We start from the raw sequence: 25,959 nt of genomic DNA, 5'->3' as shown, positions 1-25,959 counted from the left end.
GGGAGCCAGCGAGGAGGAGCTGGCCGGCAACACTCTGGAAGGGGCGACTACAGCAAACAGCCCTCGGGGTTGGCTTCTGAGCACTCTCCACCCCAAGCTCTGTCCCATACCTTAAAATTCTTCTGTGATTCAGGAGTTGGGCTTTCAAAGTCGATCAGTTTCTTTAGATCTTCCTCAATGGTGGACTTGGAGGTTGGCTTAGGCGAGGCCCGGAGGTCCCTGGTGGAGGCACGCAGCCTTGTGTGGGCTATTTCATTGCCATCACTCTGATGACGCCTTGAAAGAAAGGGAAGAGATGGTAGGAACCAAGTTGATAAGGTTGGCTCAAGGACACGGTGCGCTCTGAAGGATGTAGGTCAGCAGAGCAATGTTTAAGGAGAGAAAAAGAGAATTATTCTGTTTAATCACATCAGAACCGACTTAGGTAAATGCTTGTTAAGGAACAACCAATCTGAAACACAAAATAAAACCTGGCGAACAGATGACTCTTACAGAAAACTACTAATTCTACTAAGCCAAAATTAGCAATAGACTTAAATGAAAGAACACAGGTATGAATCCTGAATGCAACTTTTGCACAGATAACAACAAAATAAATGCACGAATCACTTAATTTTTTTGCTGTACTCTTTTGTCAAAGTCTTACTGGCAATGTACCCACTCACTTCCTAATATTCCCTCTGGTGCCTCCTGGCTCAGTTCAGATGAATTACCCGGGATTAATATAATCAAAGAGATTAGTGTGGTCTTAGTACCAGAGGCTTAATTATTCTGAAATGTGTCCTTTAAACACACTCTTTTCCAGGAGATCTGAGATTCTCAAACCCAAATGTTTTGCAGTACATCTTATTTAAGGAAGAGGCAGAGAATTAATTTAGGGGGAAACCCCCCCCCCCAAACCAATCCCCTCTACCAAACCAATCCTCCCCACCTCTTAGCCTGGCCTCCTTTAATCTAAGAAACTGCCCCAACCTTTTCTGATCTCTGTCATGTTAAAAGCAAGTCACCCACCAAGAGAAGCAAAAGAACTCTTACTTTCTTGTGTCCATGAATCCCACGGAGTTTATTGTTCCTTCTGGTTTTTTCCATCCAATTAGGTATTTGCTAGTAGCGCCCTGGCGAGGGTAGAAAGTCCTGGGCCCAGAGGAAGAGGAGGAGGAGGAGGAGAAGGACGGTGCGAGCTGTGAGGAAGCGGCAGGGTGAAGTTCTTCTTTGGGTGAACTTCGGGCACTGGTGAAAACCACTGGGCTGGCAGAGTGTCGGGAGCTCATGGTACTGTGGAGGAGTAGGATGAAGACACAATGACTTCCCTGTGCACAGTGCACCTCAGGGTCACGACGCCCACTGTAAAGTGGCGTCGGGTACAGGTGACGGCTGGGTTAAACAGCAATGAATTTCTCATAAAATGTTAATGCGTATGAATGGCTGGCCTTCCTTACTATCTCGCTATAATTTAAATGTCTGTTGTCAAGTGACAGATGGTCACTAGGGCTGAGTCTGCACTTTGAGTTAAAAAGTAAAAACAGTTGAGATCATCAGGGACACCTTCAAACATACTGGTGCACTGACGTTTGTCACAGAAAAGTCGAGAAGCAGAAAGATACAGGAGAAAGAGCAGTCTCGATGGCTGTCTGTCTAGCCTTCCTCAGAACCAGGGCCATGGCCACGCTCTCCAGGCCCAAACCGAGGAAGGGAGAGGAGCCTGAGTCAGGAACACACCTCCTAGACTCCCATTTCCAAGGCCAAGTGTGCACAGTGAGTGTTCCCTCCCCATGGCATCTGGGACTAACATTGGCTCTAAAAAGTTGTTCATTGGTGCATTTCAAATGTTGTTAAAGATTACAAAACTAAGTCCAGGAGACTTAAAGAAGTCTAAAATGCAGGGGTTTCTAAAGTGGTCTGAAATAGAAAAAGGCACAATTTTCAAAAATGGGGATGGGAGTTTTATTTGACTACAAAGGTAAGGGGCCTTTAACTGTGGGATCTCCACACTTGCTGCCAAGTGGTCTCACAGGACCTGCGTTCACACTGCTTGAGCCTCGCCGAGCTCTCCAGCTTGAGATGAGACCAAAGATGGTTGACTCTCACTACCACGCACTTTCTGTTACTGGAGTTTTAGTTAACTGTGCATGGTTCCAAAGCCTTTCTCAAAAGCACTTTCATTTGCCAAAACCCAAAGGTCCTGACCTGAATAAAGTATCACCTGTAGTTAATAATAACTCATCACTATTGATTCTTTAGCCATCGCGAATGTACTGCAGTGACATGAGCTGACGATAACAGGAGAAACTGGGCAAGGGATATGTGGGAATTCTCTGCACTGTCTTTGTAACTTTTCTGTAAATCTGAAACTATTTTCATATTAAAAAGTCCTGAGATAATATATAATAGTGAAAATGAATTGTGACACCCCTACCTGAATCTCTCCATAACAATAAATTCCAGCTGGATTATATATTTAAAGGTAGACCTAAAAGTCCTGGCTGGGCATGGTGGCTAATGCCTGTAATCCTAGCACTCTGGGAGGCTAAGAGGGGTGGATCACCTAAGCTCGGGAGTCTAAGCAAAGCAAGACCTTGTCTTTACAAGTAGAAAAACTAGCTGGGTGTTGTGGTGGGTGCCTGTAGTTCCATCTATTTGGGAGGCTAAGACAAGAGGATTGCTTGAGCCCAAGAGTTTGAGGCTGCTGTGAACTATGATGCCATAGCATTCTACCCAGGTTGACAGAATAAGACTTAAAAAAGAAAAAAATACAAAAATTAGCCAGGTGTGGTGGCACATGCCTGTAGTCCCAGCTGCTCAGAAGGCTGAGGCAGGAGATCTCTTGAGCCCCAGAGTTTGAGGCTGCAGTGAGCTATGATGACATTATTGCACTCTAGCCTAGGTGACAGAATGAGACCCTATCTCAGGAAAAAAAATCCTGGACTCTATAACATCTTTATGATGGAGGCGGAGGACTCTTTAATAGGATCAAAAAGGAAAGGACTGAACTGCATTAAAATTGAGAACTTCTATTCATCAGAAGACACGAAGCAGGAGAATATGTGCAAAACACACATCCAACAGTAGGCCCCAATCCAGAACGCAGAGCTGACTCCTAGACGTCAACAAGACAGACAGCCCAAAATAAAAACGGGTATAGATTTCAAAAGGTATTTCACAAGAGGGTACCTAAAAGACCAGTAATCATAGGCACTCAACATCATCAGATACCAGACAAATGAAAATTAAAATCATAATGAGGGCCCATTCCACACTCGGCAGAATGGCTAAATTAGACAGAATTTCAAGCGCCAGAAAGGATGGGAAGTGAGTGGAACTCTGATGCTCTGCTGTTTCGAGTGCTACTTGTTACAACCACTTTGGAAAACCAGTAAAGCTGAATACTTGTCTGTCACATGACATGGGTATTTTATTCCTAGAAACTCAAAAGAAGGGAATACCTCTGTGTTCCAAAGGACACATACAAGAATTCGTAATATCCCCAACTGGAAACAATCCAAATGTTCGATCAAATGTTCCTGAGCAGGAGAGTGGGTAAATGGGTTTGGTGCGTTCTCACGGTGTAAACACAGTACAGCAATGCAAATAAACTGGTGCTGCCTGCAACACCCGAATAAATCTCACCAACATAAGGTTGGCATCAGGCACAAAATAATATACATGGTATGGTTCCATCTTTGGAATGTCCAGAAATAGGTAAAATGAGTCAAAGGTTTCAGGGTTCAGGATTGTATTCACCTTGGGGAGGAGGTGCGTGTGCTGGGGAAGGAATGGGGGGAGGGAGTGGTGTTGGGATCTGGGCAATGATTCACATGGGTGTGACAATGTATCTGGATATACACTTATGGCCTGTGCCTTTTTCTGTATGCATGTATCTGTCAATAAAAACATACCTACAAGGACAGCAAAGGTAAATGACCAGAAAGAAGTCTCTGTCGGTGAGACTGCCGGTGGGGTGGGGCAGGGTCTTGGTGGGGTAAGACTGAGACAGAGCTAAGATGACTTGGAGGGTTTTCCAACTCATGGGCCCCAGTACAACCATCTACATTATTTCTGTAAGAGGGAGGAACTAGGCTCAAACCTTGCAAAAACCCCAATCATATAAAAATGACTACTCTTACTCTAATCCCTCTAACAATTTTTCCCCCGAAAAAATTTTCCAGTTAGAGGAAGAAATAAGCCCTCCCCCACAAAACCTCAAAGGGCAGCATCAATTTAAGAGCAATGCACACTTAGCTTCTGATAACAAACATCTCATGTAGTTGCTTCTAAAATTGAGAAAAAGGAATGCAAAATTTTTCTGTAAACGTAGGATGTTAAATCAGTAAGAACAAAACCTTATTACCTCTGTGTTACGGAAAGGTGAAGGGAAGAAAGAAGGAAGTGAGGAATGGCACAAACAGAGGTAGTGGAGCTGGTTAGAGACCCTGGTTAACAGCCACGTGTATTAACACTGGGATGTTCTACAGAAAGGGGCTTCTGAAATGTCACAGGACGGGGGCCCTTGGCACAGTTCACACAATACGGTGGGCTGTGGCCACTTGTTAGTTACTCAGGGCTAAGATCTATATCTTTGGTTTGCAGATTCTTTTTCACCAGACTCTATCTTCCTCATACACACTTATAACAGAGATGTGAGGTCCTAAGCCTCCACCCTGGTTAATGTCTGAAGCAGATTCCAATATAACAAACACTGCCTTACATCTCTGGTCTAGGGTTCTGGGTGCTTGCTTTAACTGCCTTCATTAGTATCCACACTTGAGTGTGGGTGTTTGAACTGCTAGTGCTGGTTCTCAGACTTCAGCATGCTAAAATACAGATTGCCGGGCCCGTCCCCTTCCTGAGACTGATTCAGCAGGTGAGATGGGGGTTGGCGAGAGCATAAGAATTTGCACTCTTAACACTCTCCCAGAAAATACTGCGGTCTGTGACTTACACTTAGAAAACCACTGTGCCAGAGGTACACTTGAATTGCTGTAACATTCATCAGCATCAAGTATCCTGGTATGATTAACACTGGCATTCCAAACGCAGGAGCTTTCAAAGACTAACGCTTCAGCAAAATAGAAATAATTTAGCCAAGAGACTAGAAAGTAAACTATGTCGTCATTAATTCACAAATCATTCCTCTACGTTGTATGAAACAGCCCTGCTGGTTTTAGCTGTAATGGATGTAACTCCACGAGAGGGAAGTTTGAAGAACAGGTTCTGAGATGGCCAAGGTGAGAGCAACACACACAGAATATACATCTGGGGAGCTCTTCCCTTTCTGTATAATTTAATCATTGCCATTATTTCTCTGAGAAGCCTTCAGTAAACTGTACTAGATTAAAAGCTCTTTGAAGGCAGGTTTTTTTTTTTCTTCTGTGTATCTAACAATGCTAGGAGCACAGCAGACTCCCACTAAAATGCCTGTCAAACAAACCGTTTCTCCTTAGCATTCGTCCCTGTGTGGGACACTATACATCGAATTTCTTCACCTTGTTTATCGTCTGCCTCCCGTTTAAACGTAAGCTCCATGAGGGCTGAGACTTTTGACTTTATTCACTTTGTTATTATATTCCCCATGCCTAAAACAGACCCTGGCAATTGTAGAAAACTCAGTATTTGATGACAGAAATTGTCAAATAAAGATAAATTATCCATTTTAAATGGAAGGGGGAAGTAGAGATGATGATGGTGAATTTTATTCATATTGCATTCGAAACCAGATGATGCTTTATTTTTACTGCAAGAAATAATTAAATCTGCAAATGATGCTTCTGTTTACAAGTGTATCCTTAAAAGGATAATTGCTTAAATAAGACCACTGACCCTGATTATTGGTTTCATCTGTGAACAAGATGGGCTGATACTAGTTCCCAGGTGTAAAATGCCAGCGTACTTTTGTTCACTAATAGTTATAATCAAGAGAGCCCTACTTAACAATTGATTAGATTTAGGAACAAGGGTACAAGCAGAAACAAATGAGTAATTCACCGGTGTGTCTTCCTTCCTTAACGTACAGAATTGACCTCATGGGGCATGGTGAGCACTTCAGTGCACTTCACCTTGAATTCTGTGGGCATCCGACCATCACCTGGGAGTTCTTCTAAACCATCCTTTCCTGCATCTTAATCCTAGATCTTCTCATTTAATAGAGCTGGGGTGATGCCTGGGAGATTTGCCAAAACCACACCAATTGAGACTTACTGCTGAAACCCAGTGGAATTATTCACATTGTTATGACTTGGTCAAAATCCAATTTCATATTGTCTGAGAAGGTGAAGCCATGCTTCTCGAGCTGCTGTGGCCACCAGCAGGTGCTGACGTAAACAGAGGATCCTGGGCTCTCAACAGATCTTCTAGAGCCCCAGAAATTTGTATTTTAATAAAATTCCAAAGAATTCTCATGTTTTCTAGAGTTTAAGAGCCACTATGTAGTCTCAATACTTCCCACTGTAAATGAGTCTGACCCTCGGCCCAGTGGCAGATGGGGCTCCTTGAAGCTGACCAATCTGCTGGCCCGGGCCCACCTTGAAGGTCCTGCACTCACACACTTCACCTAAGAATCTCTGAAGAGGGTTTAACTACAAAACAACTAACGTAAAATCAGCTCTGTGCTTTTTAAGGGGCACCGTGGGGCGGGTCTGCCTCACTGCCTGAAGATTCCATGTTAATCCCACAAGCTGCATTTGCATTTTACCCTGGAGAGTTAAATCTCTCCATAGGAATTGTTCAAGGAGGTCATGAACATACAATATGCAACAAAAAGAGTAGGGGATATGCTAGGAAGTGACAACATGATCAACTGCAGTCTCCGTCACTTTCCCCACTGTAGAAGCAGGGAGTTTAACTGTGAGCACAGTTACACTGGAACCACCCAAAATTTAGTCAGAGTGCCCCTATCTGAACAGACAACTCACTTTAATTTTCATGCAAATTACAGGGCACTTTACGTTTCCTTAGATTCTGCTTGGCCATGCTGGGACGTGAATTCTGGAAAGGAAGAGAGGGTATACACTAATGTGCGGTACCCTATATAAAAAGGGGGGAAGAAGCAATGGGGTAACTGACGGTCTTGGACACTGACTCCGTACAAACTTCTCACCTTGACCTGCTGCTCATATGAAACCATGGACCACAAGTGCTGCCACTGGTTACTGCACAGCCCAGCAAGGTGGAATTTTACAGGATGCTGGACGAGTGACACACACAAAGGTGCTAGTCACGGTGGGGGTGGCTCTACAGAGGACCCTGAATGTCATGAACCCTAGCCCAGCAGACCACACCTATGAGAGCTGGGGAGAGTGCTGTGAATTCCTGCATTGTCACTGAGACACCTGTGAAAAGCGTCTACTGGCCATTGTTGGTGCTGTAGGAAGCTGCCAAAGGCGTCATCTACCATTCAAGCACGGCACTGAGGGACGGGTTTTAGACAGGCTATCCCTGCAGAGGATGATGTTTTCAGGAGAGGGAGAACAGCAATTGTCACCTGTCAAAGAGCTGGGGCAAAATCTTGGCAAGGGCTGAATGCTGGCCTAATAGCAAGGAGAGGGGAGCTGACTGGGTTTCCTGCGACTGCTTGTACAAATAAGCCCTTGGGTGACAGATAATAGGAGGAATGAAGAAGGACTCTTCCCACTGTGTTCAACCCCACTGATTCTGTACTATGGTAATTACCGGACTCCACCAGTTAGGAGAGCTTCAGGAGACACTAATTCCGAAGGATTAAGCAGAAAACAGACAAGAGAAGTAGGAATGATAAAGTTGGCAAAGGGGATATCCAAGTGGCTACAATAAAGAAAAACCGTGCACCCACGTGCATAAGCAGCAGATATTTGCCAAGTACATGGGCAAACTACTACACACAGCATGGGGAAATGAGTGGCGAGGCACACGCAACAGAAGAGACCCCAAGCTGAGTAAGCCTGCCATTTAACAAGGAGCTAACAAGTATCTAGGAACAGGATCATTTTGTTGGGAGTAGTTGAGAAGGGTGTCATGCTCCAGTGTGGCGTCTAAAAAGGATAAAGAAAATAAAGCAGGAAGCTTGAAAAGAGAAAATGTGATACAGGATGAAACACAAGGAACAGTTAGAGAAGCTGGGGGAGACATACTGAGATGGGTGCCAGCTGCCTCACTCATGACCCCCACCAGGTGGATCCCGCCCGCCATCGGCTTGCACCGGGGGCTGTGTAGGATAAAAGATGAAAGGACAAGAGCTGAGAATACCTAACTCTGAAGGATGACAGGCACCATTACTCTTAGATGGGTCCAGATCGGGCCGGAACAGAACAAGGTAAGAACTAATAGGCCAAGTATGGTCATGATGAGCGTTAACAAGCTAAGCGCTGTGACAAATTGTTTTACTTATTCGCTAATTGTCAGATCTGCTTGCTGTGACCTTCATGTTACTTTATGTTACCTATCTGCTAATCCGCTAAATTGCAAGGTTTGCTTCTGTAAAAGGGGTCATTGTGACCTTGCACTTGCTTTTTGCTTCTTTTGCCAATTTTCAGCCCACCTGTTTGTCCCTTTGCCAACTTTCAGACTATAACAAACTCGACTTCAGACCCCTCAATGCTCTCTCACTTAGCCTGCTTTAGACTTTGCCAAGACAGCCTGGCGGTTAATAGGACTCCTTTTTGAACTCCTAATTTGAGTCGGTGGTCCTTATCTCGCCCCATAACAATACACTTGTTGAAGGAGAAGTAACTGCATTAAGTTAGGTGATAAAGAACTTAAAACAGGAAATGATGAAAACCTTTGGTCGTAAAAGGACATTTTCAGCTTCTAATACATTTGATAACCTTTTTTATCCTCAACAAACATAAAAAACAGTCACTAGTAAGTGCACCAAGCCTTTGGTTTGGTGGTACTTGGCTACGTGCCACACTGAAACCCTTGTAAGCTCCATCCATCAGCCGTTTAGTTTCTGACCTGCTGTCTATCATGTAGACTCTTAACACGCTTACTGCTGAAATGCAGAGTTTGCTGGTCAGTGAACCAAAAGATGCGGTGGCAAGCCATCTTCATTTGTCACCATGTGCTTGTACCCGTGTAGTGCCAGCACCATAATGTCCTCTGCTTTATTCCAGAGGCAATATGTCCTCTCCTAGATGGCAGCTGAGGGACAGCTGGGTGAGATGGTAGGGATGGCCAATGGCCACATAGGTAGTCCACGGTAGAACCGAGACTTGATCCTGGATCTCAGGCTGTAAGTCTGTTTCCTCGTTTCTCTCTCAACTTGCCTACAGGTGGAGGGCTGCAACAAAATTACTTTCTTTTTATTTCTTAAACATCTTATAGTCCATGATCCATATCTAACAGCCAGGTTAAGGTAAGTACAGCTAACCACGGCTGAGAAAAGACTCAGCTCAGGAAAAAGAACCTTTTATTCTCTCCGTGTATTTAAGCTGCAGCTAGAGGAATAGGACAAACCACCAAACAGGGGGAGAGCCTGCTGTATACTCACAAAGGCTGGCAGACTGTGAAATCTCTCCTCTTGAGACTGTTTTCTCTTTTGTGTACAAATAAAGCAGTTACATGAACTCTCATCCTGGTAGGATCCTTTAAATATGACAAAGAACGGACTCTCCACACTTTCTGAATTCCTTTTGGCCTTAAGATTTAACAATGATAAAGAGTTCCCCCACTGAAGGCTGGACAGTGGACCCTGGTTTTCCTAGACCAAGTTCATGAAGGTATAACACCCTGACCAGGAGGGGCTGCATTCATTCGTTTATTGATAACTCTCATTAATGATGAAAACGTGTTTCTATGTGCCAAGTCCTGGCCAAGCGTAATTCTCAAGACCTAACACCCCTAGATAAAGAGCCCACACAGAGACTCCTCAGTTAGTTCTTTCCCCCGCCAGAAGCTCTGGTGCCTTTTACTTCTTCTGTATTCCTTTCTAATAAAGTCCTGTCTTGCTGCTGATCTGTGGTCTGTGGATTCATTCCTTGAATCTCTGAGACCAAGGACCTACTAAAGAGCGAAATTCTGGTAACAACGGGATTTGGAGAATCTGGGCTTATCATGTCACTTGGATGGGTGGATTAGTTGCCTCACAGGATGAACTAATGACAAACACTTCCTTGGCGAATTCTGCATCAAATGTTCACGGTTTAACAGAGGATGCATTTTCTTAATGTTCACTTGAAATTTCAACTACAGTGTGGTTCTATTTTTAGTCTCTGAGGTTACTAAAACTAACTACCCACCCCCATCAACTGGAAGAGATGCAGCAAGAGAGCTGAGACCAGATTACCTGGAGTTCTATCATATAAAAGCAAAATTTAACACAATCCTGAATGTTCCTTAAGTGCAGGGCCACAAGACAAAAGTCACCAATTATAATGGTCCACACCCAACAACAAAATTAAGGCAAATGGAGCCGAATCACATCTTTTAAGAGAAATTCTAGTTTTTTAGAAGTTGAACTTTCAGATTCTGGATTATTCTGTAATACTTAGAAAAATAATATTCTCACCTTAAGAAAAAAATATTTAGAAGAGAGCCAACTGGTAGTAACAACAAAATTTCCAGGCCTAAAGGATTTAGAGAGGAAAACATTACAGATAACCGAATAATTTCCAAACCAAGAAGGCAGGCGTCTCTTTCACATATACAGGATGGCAAAGAGGGCACAGGGAACATGATTTAAACCCACCAGCTCTGAGATGCATACAGATGGCCCAGGAAACTAGACCTACGAAAGCCCTTCTCTTCCTCTGCTCTGTAGAAACATACAGCTTTTCTGGCCCGGCCGGTTAATTTATTAGGTGAACCAGGAAAAGTATATTCATTCAATTGAGCTGTACCGACAGTGGTGGGCAGGCATTTTTCCTGGTCTTTAATCAGCAGCTCTAGTGAATGTCAAGACACTGGCTAACATATATCCACATCCTGGCTGATATTTGCAGATAAGCTGTTGGAAAGTTCTTCCTTGTCACACTTTGCAGATTTTAAAGACTTTTATATAGAAATGACTTTACTAAAAATTCATGCTGTACCAGGACTTCATGTACACTCTTATATCCACACCTACACACAGAAGCATCACAGCTCTGTACAAATAGGGATGTGTCTGTACAGTGACCTTTGAAATGCAGTGGTGGTTTTCTACAAGAGTCAGGAGTTGAGGACTTACGTGACGTGAACTGTTTTGTTACTAGCAGCCTTGAGTCATCAGGTGAAACAAGCAGGAAGGGTAAAGCAGAATTTCTACCTATCTGCTCATCAGAACGTGCTGAGCACCCATCTATAACGTTCGTGGTGGCACGCGCTCGGCAAAGGTGCTCAGGAGGAGCATACTGGGTGAGAAAGTCGCTGGTGCTGGGTGGCAGTAAAGGTCTAAAATAATCACATGGCCCCAGAGCACTGCGAGGGCCTGAAGGAAGCAAGTTTGAGACTAGCAGAACAGGGGGCAGACGAGAGTGGGCAGGAAGCCTGGACACCAAAGTGAGTCAGGTCAGCGTGTTCTGGAAGAGCTCGTGCAGGGACGAGGTGCGGCTTTTAGCTTTATCACGTGTGGTCTTAAGTTGGATTCCAGCCTCAGAAGCACCCGCCGTCAGCAGGACAGAGCACTTTGTACTGACTGAGGAGGTCCTTATTTGCCACACCAACTGGCACTCCCTACTGCCAAGGCCAGAATGCTACGAAAAAATGAATCCAGCTGGTTAGAATGTATTAAAATTAGAACTATCTTCACCTCTATTATGCTCACCCTCAATCATTTTCTTTGAGTGGTTCACGTTAAGATCTGAAAGTGAAATAGCTATTATAAAAAAAGACTGTTTAAACTTCTCCCTACACTTCTAGGCTTCTCTCTCTCTCCAGGGAGCAACACGAGAACAATTAACAGACCTTTTTTAATAGTAGAAACTTATCACTGTGTATGGGTCCTCTTAATGACATTCAAATACAACAACCTATGTAATTACCGACCTACATTAATGCAGTTCAGATGGGAGGGCCACAAAACCCTGCACAGACACTGACAGGGGACTGGAGGACAGAGGGGGTAGGAACAGAGCCCAGCCAAAAAGACGCAGTGAAACTTAATCACTGTAATTTAGATTCTGTCACCAAGTCCCAGGTACAAGCTCTTTTATGCGCTGTCAAGAGATCTCCACATTAATTGCTGTTCCTGTCTTCTGAGGACACAAACACTCTAATTTGCTGTGATTTTAGTTTCTCCAGCAATGTGTATTTGGTGGCTAAATCCCCCTTTCCTCCAGAAAAGGCAGGCCGCTGAGGCTTTGATTATCCGACTCAGTCTGCCAAGATCAACAGACTGAGGTCCCAAAGCATCTTCATTTACCAGAGTCTGGAAGCAAATGTGACTCATCCTATCAGTGGGTGGGAAGCCCTGCCACCTTCCCTGAAAGGCTACATTCTTCTCTCCTCTGTTAAGTTTGACTTTCAATAGGAGAGTTATTTCTAAACAATGACTTCAATGATTCTGCACAGCCAGTTTGAAGCAGAAAATTGAGATAATCCTTTGAGGCCTTCAGACAGTTCCAGTCAGCACATTCAGATAATGCAAACCCAGGTGCTTACCTTTTGGGGGAGCTTTGTAAATCCCTGGGGATTTGTCAGATGATGGCACAGCCACAGGTCCTGGGCTTTGGCTTTAGGGGCCCAGCCCTTTCCAACCTTACTCATTTGCGACAAGACCTCAATAACCTACTTTCTTCTGCCATCAAATTAGACCAGAGATACGGCTTTAGATGAGATGCCACTCTTAAAAAAAGGAGTTCTCCTTTCAAAATGAAGAATTGAAAACCAAAGAAACAGGAGTCAAACGAAATCTAGAAACCACAGAGAAACCACTCTGAGTCCATGCACAGTCCAATCTAACAGTCCATGCACAGTCGATAGGTACTGAGAAGGGGATGTACCCAAAGGAGTAAGCAAGTGTCACAATTCTGTGTCATCTAATTCTGTACTATTATGACATACGATGCCCAGCTTTCGGTCCTAATTTTCCAAACACATCATCTCTTTCACCGAACGTTCTATTTCTGAACTGTGGAACAGTAACAGGATGTGTGGTACTCAAGAATCCTGATAGTATTTCCCCAATTTCAGTTTTGCTCGGGGGCCATGCAGTTTCCAGGTCTATCACAACACATCTGCGATGTGGTAGTGGTAAACAGAAACAAAACTGTGAAATGTTTCATACCCCAGAGCCTCAAGTTTTAAAAGAAGGGAAGCTCAATAATCTTATCAGCAAGAATACAGATGCTAAAAGAAAACTGAGTATTTCACTGATGACATGAAACCACACTAAATGCGAGATGCCCTCTGCTGCCAGATTATGGCGCTCGGGTTCCTATTTGAGACGTAAACCCAAATTAAGCCTCTAGTATTTTTCCTTTGGGCATGAGAGTAACACAGCCCCAGAAGTCAGCAAGGTGAGATGCTATCACACAAGTTGATCTGCGACTGACAATGATGAGAAGGAAAAGGAGAAACCACAAAGATTAACAGGCCTAAAAGACAGCCACCGGTTTCCTCCCTGTAAGAAACCTTTTCAGGGTGGCGTCTGGGACTCAAAGGAGTAGGGAGCCGGCCCTGTACACCAGAGGTGGCGGGTTCAAACCTGGCCCTGGCCAGAAACTGCAAAAAAAAAAACCAAAACAAATCTTTTCATCCTTGGGGTTCATGCTCAAATCCAAAAGAGGCAATGAAAAATACTATTTGTTTTGTTTGCTGGAGCGATCTCTAAGCATACAGGGGAATGTGTACTTTCCTATCCTGAAAGGTAGATGGGCTGTAGTTAATTTTAGACACGCTTTTCTATGGGACACTCCACCTTCAACCCATCACTGACAGAAGCCAATTACTGAAAAAAAATTACCATGCAAACATCGGGGGAAGTGATGTTCTCAGAGAGGCAGTGTGAGGATGCGCTCAGTATTGTAAAGAATGTGGTTCATCTTGGGAAAGACCCTTCTCTTTTAAAAATATCCTCAAGATCTTTTTAGTATCTTCAAAAAGGTTCTCCTAGTATACATGCTTATCACTAGCTGAAAGATAAAATTACCAAATTTGCTCAGCTGTGGTACACAGGAAATTTAAAAAAGGTCAAATACAAGTTTACAAAAAAAAGAAATCTGCAATTTTTTTTCACTGTGTAAAATAAGAATTGTAGGTCTAAAATATTTGGTTGGTAAATAAAAGGTATTCAACACAGAAATACTGAAGGTACCGAAAAAATGTATACACATTTTAAGCGATGCTATTGGAAGTAAAATCCATCATTCCCTAATAGGGTAGGAATCACGGTGACATGGATGTGCACAGCGTGTCCTTGGCCAGTAACGGGACCTTCAACTTTGAAAAGTAATACGTGGGCAGTATCTCTTAAAATGTGTGGGCTCGGCGCCTATAGCTCAACCGGCTAGGGCGCCAGCCACGTACACCTAAGGTGGCGGGTTCGAATCCCCAGCCCGGACCGCCAAACAATGATGTCTGCAACCAAAAAATAGCCGGGTGTTGTGGCGGGCGCCTGTGGTCCTAGCTACTTGGGAGGCGGAGGCAGGAGACTCGCTTGAGCCCAGGAGTTGGAGGTTGCTGTGAGCTGTAATGCCATGGCACTCTACCCAGGGGGACAGCTTGAGGCTCTGTCTCAAAAAAAAAAAAAAAAAAATGTGTGTATATTTTGGGGGTCTGTATAATTGTCACTGCATGAAAACCTCCTTTCCTTCTACGGCAGTAGCACAGTCAAGTGGGATGAGACCAGGAAGCAGGACGCGGGGCTGGGCTGGGCGGCGGGACGGTGCACAGGAGGGCAGTTACCTGGTGTGAGAAGCAGCATCGTTTATACTGAACGTGCTGTTCTCCCTCGTCAGAGGGTTCGAGCCAGCCGGGCTCTTGCTGTGGATATCCAAGCTCAGGGAGGACTCTGCTTTCCGGTCCATGCCGTGGCTCTCTGCGTCCAGAGTCCGATCTGCCATGGAGATCACCTCACTGGAGCTGTGCCACAGGGGGGCCACCTTCTCCTTGCCTGGGCCTGAGCGGGGTGACGACGTGGCGGCCCCCAGGGAGGCCGTGCTGCCGTGGCTGGGGCCGTAGGAGGTGGTGTCGATGCCACTGTCAGCGGAGGTGCCCTGCAGATAGTTGTAGCTGTTGAGCTCGGATTCCGTGCGGTCCCCATCGTACCACTTCTCGTCACTGTGGGCGCTCGAGGCGTTGCTGGAGAGGGTATTGCTGCTGGAGTGGCTCGAGTAGTGGCTGTCAGACTGTAAGGGAGGCAGGATTTACTCAAGGGCAGGTCCTGCTTCCCGAACACCAGCAATGACACTGACTTGGGTCTAGTTACAGGGTCAAGGCACTGAAGTTCCAACAGTGACAATTCAAAGTAAGGCAGGGAGTACCTGAAGCCTCTGTGACTCTGGCCCATGCAGAACTGCCTACAGCACAGGGTGCTGGCATTTTTTTTTTTTTTTCAAATCCATTTTTCATTATTTGACTTAGGCCAACGTGTCAACAGTATCTAGATCATTTTAATCAGGAAAAAAAATCTAGATTGTCATTAAAGTGTTTAACACTGTAAAACAGAAAGGAAATGACATTTCCAAAGATCTTATAAATAGAAAGCATGCTCGATTCTAAAAGGCTTACTTGCCTAGGGTAACTATAAAGGCTGAATGCCTTTAAGAGAGACTCCTAGAGATCTTGTTTTGCTTCCTCAAGTAACATTTACTTAGGAGTCGGCCTTCTTAGAGGTAAAATTTGTACACAAGTGCCAAGGTAATTCAATGGGAAAAAAATCAAGTCTGACTAATAAATGGTGCTGAGACAACTGAATATTCACATGCAAAAGGAATGAAGCTGGATCCTTACCAGGATCCAGGAAGGGCTGGATTCCTTTTCCTAGGAAAAGGAATCAGAAAGGGTCAAAGACCTAAACAGAAGGGCTGAAGCCACAGGACTCTTGGAGAAAACAGGTGTAAGTAACGACTTAAGTTTACTGAAGTCATACAACGCTTCTTAAATATGACACTAAAAACATAAGGAACAAAAGCAAAAATAAACTGGTCTTCATAAAAATTTAAAACTTGTGCATTTCAGCCGTGCATGGTAGGCTGAGGTAGGTGGATTGCCTGAGCTCACAGGTTTGAGACCAGCCTGAGCAGGAGCAAGACCTCATCTCTAAAAATAGTCGGGTGTTGTGTCCCAGCTACTGGGGAGGCTGAGGCAAGAGAACTGCTTGAGCCCAAGAGTTTGAGGTTGCTGTAAGCTGTGATGTCATGGCACTCTACTGATGGTAATATAGTGAGACTCTGTCTCCCAAAAAAAAAAAAAAACAAAAATAAAACCAACAAAACAAAATCTTGTGTGTTTCAAATAATCCAATTAAACAAAGGGACAAACATTTGAAATTCTCCAAAGAGGACATATACATTTCCAACAAACACATGAAAAGATGTTCAGCATCCTTAGCCATTTGGGAAATGCAAATCAAAACCATAAAATCAAAACCATGAAACAGCACTACACACACTAGGACGGTTACAATCAAAAAGGTGGAGAATAAGGACACGGTGGTGGCCACTGCAAGAAAACACTGCTATACAACTCCTGGTATATTCCCAAGAGAAATGAACACATGTATTCACACATTCACACAAAAACCTATACGTGAATATTTATAGTAGTATTCTTCATAATAGCTGAAAAGTGGAAATAACCCTAATGTTCATCAACTAATAAATGGACTAAAAGACTAGGGTATAGGGTGGCACCTGTGGCTCAGTGAGTAGGGCACCGGCCCCATATACTGAGGGTGGCGGGTTCAAACCTGACCATGGCCAAACTGCAACAAAAAATAGCTGGGTGTTGTGGCGGCGTCTGTAGTCACCGCTATTCAGGAGGCTGAGGCAAGAGAATTGCCTAAGCTTAAGGGTTAGAGGTTGCTTTGAGATGTGATGCCATAGCACTCTACTGAGGGTGATAAAGTGAGACTCTATCTCTAAAAAAAAAGACTAGGGTATGTCTACACAATGGACCATCATTTAGCTGTGAAAAAGAATGAAGTGCTGATTTATGCTGCAACACAGATGACTCTTAAAAACATGATCAGTGAGAGAAGCCGGAGAAGGCCATGCTGTGTGACTTCCTTCCTATGAAATCTCCAGAAAAGACAAATACAGAGAGAACAAAGTCCATTGGATAGGAAATAGGGGTGGTATGGAGAAGTTTTAGAATAAGATTGTGGTGCTGGTTGTACAGCTCAGTGAATATGCAAAACCCCACTAAACTGTACACTTTAAATGGGTGAATATTACGGGTTGTGAATAATGTCTCAATTTAAAAACGTATACAGAACTCTTTCTACACAGTAGCTTAGGTGTTTAGAAAGAACATTTTATACATTTTATACAGCCAAGCATTCTGGAGGGAGTTAAAAAAAAAAAAGAACATTTTATAGAGGTTACGGAAGTTCTAAGGTTTTAAAAGATATCTGAGGAAAGTAATATTTTAAATGAGAGGGAGTCAGGAAGTCTAGATACTTGCTGGAGAATAAGAAAAAAAAGAGAAGGGATTTTGAGTGTGTGAGTGTGTGTGTGTATGTGTGTGTGTTTCCATGAGGGAACGGGGCTGCTCTTCACTGGCCAGAGGTAGGAGCTGGGTGGAGACATGCCAGTTTCATCTCCCTTAGGGGGGAAAAAAAAATCAACCCCAGTTACTTTATAGAGGTTACATATAATCAGTGGATCACAGGTAACATAGAAACCATTGTAGGAGTTAAGAGAATTTCCTGCATCCTCTAAAGCAGTGATTTTCAACTGGTGTCCATGAAAGAATCTTAAGTGTGCCACAAAAAAAAAAAAAAAAAAAATTTTTTTTTTTTTGAGACAGAGTCTCACTTGGTCCCTTAGGTAGAGTGTGGCCTTAGCTATGACCTCACGGCAACCTCAAGCAATCCTCTTGCCTTAGCCTCCCGAGTAGCTGGGACTACAGGGGTGAGCCACCATGCCCCACTAGTTTTTTCTATTTTTAGTAAAGATGGGTCTCAGTCTTGCCCCAGCTGAGCTCAAGTAATCCACCCGCCTAGGCCTCCCAGCATGTTAGGATTACACGTGTGAGCCACCCTATAGTTTTAAGTGTGCTGTGAGATAAAAAAAGGTTGAAAAACACTGCTCTACTTTTACTCAATAACAATGTATAAAGTGGTGTTATTAAGCTTCCATTTGGTTTTGATAGGGCAGACCTTCTTTAGCTCTCGGTCCGTACTGTAGAATCCAGGAGCCCTTAGCCATGTGTAGCTATTCAGTTCTTTTAATATGGCTGGTTTGAATTGAGATTATTTAGAATATAGAGTAGGTAACAGATTTCTATACAAACACAATATATACCATATATACATATAATTTCAAGTTTTCTGGTAGTTAAATTTTAAGAAGTTAAAAAAAATACCCAGGGCTAGGTGCGGTGGCTCACATCTGTAATCTTAGCACTCTGGGAGGCCGAGGCAGGTGGATTGCTTGAGCTCCCAAGTTTGAGACCACCCTGAGCAAGAGTGAGACCCTGGTCTCTACTAAAAATGAAAAAATGAGGCAAGAGAATCACGTGAGCCCAAGAGTCTGAGGTTGCTGGAGCTATGATGCCACGTCACTCTACCAAAGGTGACAAAGTGAGAATCTTGTATCAAAAACAAACAAACAAGAAAACTAGTGAAATTAATTTTTCTTTAACCTGATGTCCAAAGTATTATTTTACCATGTGATCAATATAAAAATTATATTCATGAAGGAGAGGAAATTCACAGGCCTACTGGTATAATCTATTATTTACAAGTTCAACTGTGACAGTATCACATTTCCTTAGTAAATCTCTCCACCAAGTGTAGGATATGCTCACTCTCATTTTTTTTAACTTTAGTATTCATTTCTCTAAGGCAAAACTTCCATGAGTCTTCTCATTAAAAGTTCTGTGAGCATCTTATAAGTTAGTGAACATGAAATACAGTATTTCTTCACCCAAAAGAATTTCAGGGATACACAAGCTGGTGAACAGACAGGCCAGGAAATCAACTGCATTGTAAAAGGGGGATGGCAAATGATAACCTGGTGTTCCTCTTTGTACCTGTAAGTGACCGTGAACTGTTTATTATTATGATAAAAGGGTAAAATGTGTGTCGCTAAGCAAGAGACAAAGAGCAGTGGGAGGTATATAGGAAGCTGTCTTGTTCTGAACAAGCTGAACTTGTTCTCCAGCCATATCTCATGGTTGCAATTATATAAGCAAATATAAATTGATTTTTAGCACATTTCTGTTCCTAACATTTTAGGATTGTTAGTGACTGAATTAAATGATCTTACAGCCAGATCTATGGGGATGGCAGGGGCATATCAAAGAGGAATTACAATTTATCTCAAAGCAACCTCAGGGCCATGGTAGGAGAAATTACAAGGCCACAGCAGCAAACGCCAACACTGCCAGGATGGCTTCCTCTTTGACCATGCAGAGGAGAGGAGAGAAGATTTTCATACTGCAAGGAAGGTTCATTGCTAGGAAATCTAGTATTTTTATAAGTTAACTTACATGCCCTTGTTTGTTTGGAGACAAATGAACCACTGGATCCTGCCGCATTAACCTCCCACTGGGGCTCTCTCGGAAAGCTGGCAGTACCTTTGATACTGCTGGGAGATGGCATGTCGGCTCTGGAATACAGCAGAGGACATTATGGTGCAGGCGCTAAACCGGTACAAGCACACGGTGACAAATGAAGATGGCTTGGCATTGCATCTTTCAATTCACTGACCAGCAAACTCTGCATTTCAGCAGTAAGCTTGGTAAGTAAGAGTCTACACGATAGACAGCAGGTCAGAAACTAGGTGGCTGATGGATAAAGCTTGCAGCTGGTGACAACGTGTCATGTCATACACAGTAGCATAGCCAAGTACCACCAAACCAAAGGCCATGAACAATACAGCAAAGTTCAGAATCAACTTTTGGTTTGGGGGAAAAGTTAAGGTCATATGGGTTAAGTTTATGAAGTTCATTCATTGCAAAGTGTGGCTAACCTGGCTCGGTCTACATTACCTAGACAGGCACGGATGCAGTCACGTGTTACTTACCATGACACTTTGGAAATATTTTACCTGTATATTCATGCTGCTCGAGGACAAAAGAATTGAAATCCTGAGGTCCTCTATAACTGTAAGCTGAGCACAACAGAAAAGACACACAGCAACTAGTTTACTAAAACAATTGCTTCCTTTTGAACTCCAAGCCGGCGTTCAAGATGGGGTTCCAAAACGAGAGATAAAGGATCCTCTTTAACCCAAGCATGGCTAACAGCAGGAATTCTGCACTTCCTAATGTGTAGAACTGGACAACATATTCTTTGACTCTGACTCTCAACCATTTCCAAAAGCAGAGAGGCAGAAAGGCCCAGGGAGGTAAGTGAGCCAGCTGGGCAAGTTGAAGTCCTGTCTCTACCATCAGCAGGGTACCAGCTGGCAACATGCTGATGCACAAAGACAGGTGGGCCTGCCTAACCAATGAGGATCTCTTAACCATTCTTAATCCGAGTGTGTTGTTCCTGTAAACTGAGTGTAGAAAGGCCAGTCCTTTATATGCTCACGCGTGGGTATCAAGTAATGAAAACACAGAAAATACTTTTCTTGAATTCTCCCTAGAATGGCTTATGCCAACTAAGCCTTCTGATTCCATCTGATGTGCCAGTTAAGAAAGGCTGGGTTATTCTCTTGCAAGGCTGGGATATCAAAAGTGATAAAAAAGAAATTATTTCATGATTTTATCTGAAGCCTTGGATAAAGCCACCACTTGGATTTCCCATACTATGTAAAAAATGCTTTTCTCTAGCAGGCACTAGGGGTAATTAAAAAAAAAAAAAAGGATTACCTTACTAAGAGGATGAGTGTGTGTGTTAATAAGATTCATCCATATTCACTGTGAAGTCTTACCTATTAAGAGTGGGACCCACTACGCTAAATAGGATGCAAGAAAAAAAAAAAAGGCCTGGAGCAGGTTTGTGGGAGAGGATGAATATGGGTCCAGGAGTGGGAAGCAGTGTGCTGTACAGAGGGCTTGCTGCAGCCTTCCTCAAAGCCTGTGGTACAGGCCAAAAAAAGTCACTAAGTCCTGCTGAAGAAGGGATCCTTTTCACATGTGTCGTTACCATCTCAACGGTACCAACACATACGGGATTAGAAACATTCTGTCAGGAGCAAAAAAGCAGATCAGAATCTGCTCAGGTTTTCTGTGTTGGGGGTGGTGGCACAGGAGCGGGGAATGACAGATGGCTTCAATAACAAGGCCCTTCTCGCCGTGGTTACTGGAGCAAAGCGAATCTTCAGAACCTGAGAACTGCATTTGTCTCCCTCAACTCTTAGCTCAATGCGTCTCCATTCCCTTCTGTGTTCATGGCTAGTTCATTTACTTGGGCACAGTCATTTAAACAGGACAAAACAGTGGATTTGCAGAGAGGATGAAAAGATGGGTCTTTGCCTTAAAAGTTCATCCTTTTCAGCCCACACGGAGGGTAATGCTATTTATTAAAGATAAAATAAAGGAGGAAAATACCCTAACAGTCTAGGTTTGAATCCTTGGTGCATCGACTGTATTGATTCCTAATCCCTGATGCTACTGTGCTAAAACTTAATCTTGTTTTATGACAAAATTTTACTGTAATCAACTGGTGTTAGGGTGTCACGGAACAACAGCATATGTACAGAGAGAGGGTCATGCTCCAGAAATCCAAATGAGAGCTCCCTAATGCAAATCTTTCTCATCCTGCTGTTTTATACAGCTAAGACACTTCCTTGGCTGACAGCTTAATAGCAGAGTGAAAAGAATTTTTAAAAAAGCACACCAGGGAGGACAGAAATTCTAACCACGCTAGAGATGTGACTGAGCCACAATTCTCTCTCTCTCCTACTCTGTATGTAGATGTTATTTTTAATTCAACATGAAGAATAACAAGGACTTTCTCAAGCCACTTATACCAGGTTAAAAACAAGTAAACGAGGGAAGGGGGAAGGTGTTCTTAATCTTGGTGCTGAAAATAATTCCCATGTCCTTTTGATTTTTAAACTTGGGGTCACTGAGAATTCCTGGACTTTTCTCAGGCTTTTCTCTTGCTTTCCCTTATCTATGATCTAACAGAGACTTAAGTCACAGTGCTTAACTAGGGCTGTTCTCAGAATGCTCTGATAACATCACTAAGAGGTGGCCGAAGGCACTTTGTTGTAAAAGCAGTTTGTTTTTGTAGAAATTACTTACTTACCCATCTGGTCGGCAATGCTGTCCTCACTTCTTTGCCAGCTTGGTGTGGACTTTCCACTGCCACTGATGTCCGCCTGGGTGCTCTGCCTGTCGAGGGAGGCTGGGGACCTGCGGCTCACTCCAAACCTGTGGTAATTTCCCCAAACAAAGACAAAGACAGTATCAGGAACCTCACCCATGAGAGGAAGGCAATCCTGGGTGTAATGAACTGAATTCTAATTGACAAGTACGACTGGTTTTTGTTTACACGCCTGCACTTGTATGCTCATCCTTGGGAGTGTTTATGTGGGGGTAGAAATGTGTACACTATGGTCAACACACACCACTCTGCTCGGAAAGGTGAGCACGCTGTGTGTACCAAATGTTAACAAGGGCAAAGCCCTTAGGACTGAGCTAACCTAACCTACGAAGAGGAAACCAAACCTTCTAGCCCTGGTATAGCTAAGCTCAGGCTGTCATTCATTGCCAAAGGAAAAATAAAAATTCACATTGAAATGTTCCATACACGTTTTCCAAATGCTACATTTTGGGGTTTGTTTCTCTTAACTTAGTAATTTACTAAATAGCTAAATCACTCACTCTTGGTACAAGTATTTTCTGACCACTCGCTCTGTAGTCTAAAAGACAAAGTTTAAGATTTGTATTAATATTACGTAGGAAACATTTTCAAAACATATTAATTTCAAATTGCCTTTGGGAGGAGCAATTTGGTAAACTGGTATAGATAAAGGCAAATGCTCCTTTTTGGAAGGAAGGTTTAGCTATTCAGTGAGCTAGTTTAATCTTTCCTTTTGTAGACTAGTAATAAATGCTCAGTTGAGGCCTCTGCCTTGATTAGCAACATCAGCCCAGTAAATATGAACAGAGCCCATGAAGAAGTGTCAGAGTGCAGAATTCAAACATTCATGTGGAAATTTACTAACTTAGCTGTGGTTACTAGCGAACTTCTGAATAATGTACACAAAGCCTAAACAGCGGTTGGACGGAACCAACCACTGCCCGGGACGGCTGTCATGCTTCTACAGACTGGGAAACGCATGGGCAGAGGCAGCAAGTGGTTTGCTGGGAGGGCAGGAGGGAAGGAACAGGAAGACGCAGGCCAGGTTCCAACGCCACCACCCAGCATGACTGAACACAGTCACCGAATTTTAGTGTGTACTCCTTTATGTGTGCATCGGCCATTCTATTACATGGATCCCAGGACCTATACAGAGCACCGGCAAAGGAGAGAAGGTTACACAAAAATATGTATTTTATCATTATTATTGTTTTCTCTTTAGAAACAGAAGCTCACTCTGAGACCCAGGCTGGAGAGCAGTGGTGTGACCACACCCCAAGAGATCCTCTTGCTCACGCTGCCCAGTAGCTGGGACTACAAGCACTTGCCCCCGTGTCCGGCTGATATTTTATTTTTTGTAGAGACAGGGCCTTAATATGTTGCCCAGGCTGGTCTCGAATTCCTGGTCTCAAACGATCCTCCCACCTTAGTTTCCCAAGTTGCTCCGTAGAGGCATGAACCACTATTCCTGGTCACAATATTTACACTTTTTGAGACAGAATCATACTCTGTTGCTCATGCTAGAGTGCACAGGTCCAGTCACAGCTCACTGCAGCCTTAAACTTCTGGGCTCAAATAATCTTCCTGCCTCAGCCTCCCGAGCAGCCAGCACTACAGGTGTGCACTACCATGCCTGGCCAATTTTTTAGGGTCTTGCTATGTTGCCCACACCAGACTCCCAACTTCTGGTCCCAAACGACACTCTTTCCTCAGCCTCCTGAGCAGCTGGGACAGGCACATGCCTTCATGGCCAGCTAACTTAATACCTTTTTTTATAGTAGTGAAAAATAAAATTTAAACTTTTGAATTTAAATATTTTTCTGACTATATGGTTTTAAAGAAAACAATAAGGTAAGACTGTCTTTAAACTCTGCCTTGAAAATCATTTTCACCCAGTGAACCTATAATTTCATTTCTCACATATACTATTCCTCCTCTCCCCATTTATTGTGTGTTCATATCAGGGATATAAAGACGGAGTCCTCGAGCAGCTCAGATAAAACCTGTTCTAAATTTTACATGATGCCTCTTCTTGAAGAGCTTAATTGTGCCTTTGTTTGAAGAAGCACTTGACAGTTTAAGATATGAAGGTTCTAATCAACCATTTGGCTGACACATTCAGTGACCAGGACTCCGCTTCCTAAGGCAGTCCATTCCTTTTGAAGGTAGGCTGACCTCTGTGAAACAGCCTCCAGATAACACGCAGGAGTCTTCTCTACAACTCCCCCTCACTGGTCTCAGCTGCCCTCACAGACCAGCTGAACCCCTCTCCCCGAGGAGTGCGGGAGGAAGCTGCCTCACCTCCTCAGCAGTCTTCCTTGGTCACATTTCTCACTCCGGTGAGGTCTCCAAACTCCTCACTTCCCCAGATCCTCCCTTTGGACAGGCCCTACCTTGTTATTCCTCAAAGTGTGTCACTCAAAAATACATTTCCAAGAAGGGTAGATCGGTTTTGTGTCCCTTAAACAGCATGGCTTTCTACCTACCTCCCATTCCCATCCTAGACTTGTCCCGGCGCCCCTCCCCTCCCCTGGAGTAGAGCACATGTTATTAGTCACCCTGTTAGATTTCATCTCCCCACTAATGTGGACGGTCTCGAGGTCCTCACCCGGGGCAGTAGGCAGGCACATGTTACACAGTGTTACATGGACACAGATGCTGAGTCCACTGAGGACACCACACTAGCATTTTGTATTTAGGGACAGATACTGAGAACGGACCTAGCCATGAAGTTACACTCTTGAGCTTCTTAAAGCTTTTAGCTTTATTTTCCTTCTTTATAAAAAACATTTTTTTGAGACAGAGCCTTACTCTGTTGCCCAGGCTATCATGCTGTCACATCAGCCTCGCTCACAGAAACCTCAAACTCTTGGGCTCAAGTGATCCTCTTGCTTCAGCTTTCTGAGAAGCTGGGACTACAGATGCCTGCTACTACGCCTGGCTAAATGAGCTCAGGGTGCAGCCCTAAATTGTTATTTTCTAATTGCCACTTTAGAAATTAAAATAAGAAATGTGCATTTTAGACAGGCTGCTGTTAGGGCCCAGAACACAGCATATTGACAGGCTGCAATAAAGACGCAGCCTGAAGGTCTCCCAAACCTCCTTGACCCCTGACTCCCTTTTCCTTTCCTAAAGCACTGAGATGCCAGGAGGAATGGTGCAATTTCTGTATCTAAGAAAACTTGGTTAAAAAATGCGATAGGGGTAAGATCCCTCCCTAGGAATTTCAAATAACCAGGAAAAAGACTGACGACCCGGGGAGAGACAGGCATCACTATGGTGCACAGACTTCCCTTCTACCCTCTGAGGGCAGCTTAGAGAGAACACCTGGAATCCTGCTCTCACTGTCCCTCACCAGCCCCGGAGTTCAGAGGAACTCTGTCTCAGGCCACTGTTCCTTGGGCTCATTCATTCCCACTCGCCTTCTCTTATGAAGAAGGGTATATAAGGATCTCTATTCCATTGGGTTACTAGGTAATCATTCTGCAATTCCCTCATGCTGTACATATCCAACAAATCTGTGTGCCTTTTCTTCTAGTAATCTGTTTATTAGTTCAGTTTTTTTTTTTTTTTTTTTTTTGAGACAGAGCCTCAAGCTGTCCCCCTGGGTAGAGTGCCATGGCATTACAGCTCACAGCAACCTCCAA

General features: G+C 43.7%; 1 protein-coding gene across 10 annotated transcripts in view; it reads right to left on the bottom strand.

The window, feature by feature from the left end:
* Nucleotides 1–25,959, bottom strand: part of SIPA1L1 (signal induced proliferation associated 1 like 1) — a 385,188-nt gene that overhangs the window by 14,519 nt on the left and 344,710 nt on the right. For 8 of the 10 annotated variants that reach the window (XM_023507644.1, XM_012812217.2, XM_023507646.1 and 5 more), the window contains 6 exons: nt 22,256–22,380; nt 20,106–20,168; nt 19,546–19,664; nt 14,794–15,236; nt 1,036–1,275; nt 111–276 (listed from right to left, as the gene is read on the bottom strand). In XM_023507644.1, the coding sequence (XP_023363412.1) occupies nt 111–276; nt 1,036–1,275; nt 14,794–15,236; nt 19,546–19,664; nt 20,106–20,168; nt 22,256–22,380 (1,156 nt within the window). The remainder of the gene's footprint in view (nt 1–110; nt 277–1,035; nt 1,276–14,793; nt 15,237–19,545; nt 19,665–20,105; nt 20,169–22,255; nt 22,381–25,959) is intronic. The other 2 variants (XM_023507649.1, XM_023507648.1) reach the window with 1 other exon arrangement.

Source organism: Otolemur garnettii, unplaced genomic scaffold, assembly GCF_000181295.1.
Source record: "Otolemur garnettii isolate 467f Iridium unplaced genomic scaffold, OtoGar3 scaffold00196, whole genome shotgun sequence".
Lineage (NCBI taxonomy): Eukaryota > Metazoa > Chordata > Mammalia > Primates > Galagidae > Otolemur > Otolemur garnettii.
This window is presented reverse-complemented; position numbering and strand designations above follow the sequence as displayed.